General features: G+C 40.1%; 1 protein-coding gene across 1 annotated transcript; it reads right to left on the bottom strand.

The window, feature by feature from the left end:
* Positions 1 to 389: 389 nt before the first annotated feature.
* Positions 390 to 4,202, bottom strand: LOC123746826 (uncharacterized). The gene is made up of 3 exons (XM_045728615.2): positions 4,052 to 4,202; positions 1,325 to 2,171; positions 390 to 1,145 (listed from the first exon to the last, which is right to left on the bottom strand). Coding segments are annotated over exons 1-3 (1,236 nt in total). The 5' UTR covers positions 4,053 to 4,202; the 3' UTR covers positions 390 to 757.
* Positions 4,203 to 4,654: the final 452 nt, after the last annotated feature.

Below are 4,654 nucleotides of genomic sequence, written 5' to 3' on the forward strand. Positions count from 1 at the left end.
TTAGTTTAAAAAAAGAAAGTAGATTTGTTATTACTGTAAATTAAATGCTAATATTAACAGTGACAATGTCTTGCCCAAAATTCATCCCTTCTCCGTGAAACTGACCAATTATATACAACCTGGACCATCTTTACCACATACAATACTGGCGGCGGCAGCAGCAGCAGCAGCAGCAGCAGCAGGTAGGACCGAGGTCACTGCACAGTTCCCATTTAGAGCATTTATTTGCCTGGTCCAAAATATTTGTCCAGACAAGTTGTCAAGACATTAGACGAGCGAGGACGTAACAGGAGCCATGTTTTAAGCCCCTCATACTGTGAAGACCAATTTCTCAATTTGATAATGTTTAACTATAAATGTTGAGGCAACTGACTTTAGTATAATAAAACTTTCTATTAATTTTGTAATTGCAACATTCCCCGTTTATTGATTTAACATTTGGCATAAAAGAACAGTGGGGGGAATCTAGTACCTTCTGAACAAGTGACATTGACAGTAAATATTTTGTTATTAGGTTTATATACACAAGATGACTTTAGATCTCAGATTGTCAAGTTGATCATGTCATTTGGTACTCTATTAACGTAACTAATTACTACCTAAATACACTTTTGGCAGGTCCTGGAGCAAAGGGTTCTTCATAGGCACTGATATTTCAGGATCCGTGTCCACACATTGCCACAGGCAGCTACAAGGCCGAATTCATTAGGTGCAAGTAAATTCCGTGCGATTTCTTCACTGGGCAACACTAAAGACGTTATCGCTCTTGCTCAATTAGTTCACCATACAAAGCGAGGAACCGAGTTTGAAAATGTTTACTTCCCCCCATCCAGCCCGGGGAACTGGGGCTCTCCCTCATCAACAACGCCACCGTCATGGACCCATACAGCATACCGTACTCCATCTTGCTCCTGTACTCTTGATGGAGCTCTTCCAGGGTGAAAAGCATGCCCAAACCTCCGGACTCCATCACACCTCTAAAGGTGTCGTAGTAGGAGGAGAGGTAGTCCCGCCAGTTGGTCTTCCTGTTGTCGCCGTGAAGACTGGTGTAGAGGAGGTAGTTTATGTCGGTGGCTGGGGAAGCCAGACGGTTCAGTTGGAGGTCAAGGAGCATCACTTCAACCGGCTCTCCATCTTCATTGTACCTGGAATTATGAAGTAAAACTAGCTAGTGACAGTAGAACAAGTTTGTACACCTCATTGTAAGAATATGTTCGGAACCATGCCGTAAAATGAAGTGCATTAGTCTCTTACAAGTTTAATTCTCAAAATTTAAAGTCAAAATACATCTACAAAGTGTAGGATGAACTAAAACTTTGCCTACCTGAATTGTAGGTTGTTAACCCAGCAGTCGCCATGACATATTACATCAAACTTAGTTTGTCTGACCAGAAAGCTCTTTACAAGATCAAGGGGCTTGTTCTTGTGCATATCCAACCATCGCCTCGCCACCTCGCAGCCGCCATCTTTGGCCAAAAAGGCCTCCGCCTCCACTAGACTTACCGAGCACTTAGAATTCTGCTCCGCCTCTTCGTCTTCCTTTAAAGTGGTCCAGTCTTCATTAATGTACTTGAAAGCAAGAGCCAGGCCTTTCTCGCTGTCAGGTTCTTCATGCAAGATTTGCATCTTTGCTTTCAGCAGCAGAGAGGCAGCGTGGAGTCGGGCCAGCTCCTGCAGGACCAGTTTTGTATGGGCCTCATCGAGGCCCACCTTGCAGTCTTTAAACACTTCAAAGCCCAGATCTCTGAGGTCCTCTAAGAAGATCATCTCTTTGTTCTCTTCTAATGATGTGTAGAACCACTTTGGCATTCTCAAGTTATGGTGCCCCAAGGAAGTCAGCTCTGAGTTGAGTTTCGGAAGGATTTCCTGAAAAAACTCATTTTCTTTCTTCATCATTTTTAAAGGAAACTCTGCCACTTGGGCCATTTTAGATCTTGGAGGGCATATTTTTACCACATAAGACACTTTGCTTGTCTCCCCCATCAAGGAGAACCGGACTTTGACGCTGGTAACTGAAGAAGAAAAGTTGTCGCCCTTTTCAGCAAGGTCTTTAATTTGCCAGAAGTTTAGTACGGCCTCGCTGCCCTTGTCCGCCTTCAGGGCCTCCTTCACATGATCCTCCCTGATGTTGTACTGCGGTTTGGCAGCGCCCTCGCCTCCTGCATAAGCCACTGTCAAACATACATCGTTAATATTTTAGCACCAAGTTTTCGCGATCTTTCGGCTTCTGTGCGATAATCATTACACATTGAAATCACCCTTCATTAAGAAGTATTACATAAAGTCAACAGCACAACTATTATTTCATGATGTACTACGAGGGTAGCTGGTAAAGGTTATGGATCCTAATCCCGCCCTCGTCCTTCCCATCTCCCTTTTCCTCTAACAGGCAGACTCATATTGATATACATGCAAAAGCAACCATCTTTTCCAGCCTTTCCACCGATGAACCCCTTGTCTATTACCTCTCCCAAATTTGCTACCCACCTTATTTTTTAATTAAATTACCGAAACGACTGTATGGGGTCTATAATGCGATTAATATATTAGAGGCAACTTTCGTATCACCATGAAAATCTAAAGTACGTTTCAAACAAATTTAAGCAATTTAATATTAAAATTAAAATTATGGTCGTCAATTAAATTTTTAGTTTAAAAATAAAATAACATTAAATTTATATATAGAACTGTACCCGGCCACGCGTTCCCGAGGCATGCGCTCCTAAGCCACAGCAACCCTCCCCTGTCCTCCCCACCATTCTTCCCTCGTCCTTCCAACCATTCCCAGTCCCCTCGTCCTCCCTACAAATTCCCCACTCCCTCGTCCGATGCCTTTCCAAATGATCTGATGTTCCCATCACTGAAAAATAAAACTAACAGTAAGAAAACGAAATGAAAAAAATTGCTCAAAATGAACAGTATAGTAAACAAAACCAGCTCTTAACAACGCAATGCAAAATTAAAAAACAAAGTGAAGATAATTAGAAATTTATGAAAATTCTATTTATCAATGCAATTTGAAACATTGAAATGGAATCTTAACATTTAGAATAGCGTATGTTGCTTTTACATGCAACGGATGGTGCCGTTTAGGAAAAAAGCAAGTTTTTACCCGTCACCGGTGTAGCATGTATAAAGCATGTATATAAACAAGCTCTTATGCGAATGAAAGTTCTCACAATTTCAAAGTAATCGGTGAAGAGCTTTCGGAGACTAGCGATTTTAAACACACATTTTTATTTATATAGATGTAGAGTAAAATTCGCGACCTCTTGCATACAACACCAGATTCAGATTTCGCAATACAGTTAATTTTTTTAGCGACTAAATACTCTAAAATGAAAATATATTTTTACACATTTTAGAGATGGTCAAGACTCACACGTCTACAAGAAACTGCAAGAATTATGTACTACTTAGGTTCACTGCATCAGTCACTGGGCTACCTGGATCAAGGTAATTATTAATATTTCAATAAAAGAATTTATTTACAGAACCAAATTGTCAATGAATCATCCGTGACAGTTCAATGCCATTTACTCATTTTTGTCTATTCCTCAATTTTCTTAATTTCACTCTTATTTCATACTCTTAGTCAACCTGATATTTCTGATAAAGTAAGATTTGCCAGCAATATTCGTAGGCCGTGAAAATACTTTAATGTCTACAACAGAATTGGGGTATATTTTCAGGTTTAATACGGGCCAACACAAACTGTCAGTTCCCACTATATGCCTTTAGTTACTTTTGCAACAGATACGTGTAGAGTATTTAGTCTGTCGACGGGCCGGTAGGTAAACCCCCCATCAGAAATTTTAATGAAGTAATACCCTTCAACACAAGGGACATTAGTGAACTAGTCATGTTATGTGGCTGAACTTTGAAAACCACATCACGTACCGGGGCAGAAGTTTACTAATCAAATAGTCATTACAGTGTACCGCCGGAACACAACCTCAGTGATGAACCATGTTCCAATAAACAATAATAAATTAGAGAACAGGTTGTAAACAGCCGTATGACACACGTTGTGAGAACCACTTCAACTTACTTTAGCTATTCGAGAACGCCTTAAAGGAGGAACACAACGCAAGACGTAGTCCACCAGCCAGTAACGCGAACCTCAAACTGTGCCTAGTACCAGGCGACCTGTTCTCACGTCAGTTCGTTCAATCGCCGGTCGTCACCTACGACGCATTCATAAATTTTAACGTATTGATTTAAAAATAATAAATATTATTTGTTCTCATATATAAATTAGTATTATTAATTATAAAATTTCTAGGTATAGTTAGGCATAGGCTCGGTTAGATTGGGTTCTCTTGACGGTTATTAGTATTTAAAGTACATGCGTGAACCATTTACGGAGTAGCGATTCGAACAGAAATCGTCAGCTAACCAACCCGTCCTCGACTCAAGTCCATTACATTCAGCGGTCAACCCCACAGACGCATTCATAAATTTTAACATGCTGTTCATTCAAAACTGGAATTTTCTCAAGTATAAATTAATATTATAATATATTAGCATATTGTGTATATATAGGCATAGGATAGGTTAGGTCAGGTGTTTAGGTTCTGTTGGCGATTATTTGTATTTTTAGTACGTGGGTGAAGCATTTATAGCGTTGTGATTCGAACAAAATTCGTCAGTG

This window comes from Procambarus clarkii, chromosome 93 (genome assembly GCF_040958095.1).
Source record: "Procambarus clarkii isolate CNS0578487 chromosome 93, FALCON_Pclarkii_2.0, whole genome shotgun sequence".
NCBI lineage: Eukaryota > Metazoa > Arthropoda > Malacostraca > Decapoda > Cambaridae > Procambarus > Procambarus clarkii.

What these genes read in the sequence shown, in the direction of transcription:
- LOC123746826 (XM_045728615.2), bottom strand. An exon ending in GTTAACAACCTACAATTCAG is followed by an intron (nt 1,146 to 1,324) that starts GTAGGCAAAGTT and finishes TCATAATTCCAG; the next exon opens with GTACAATGAAGATGGAGAGC.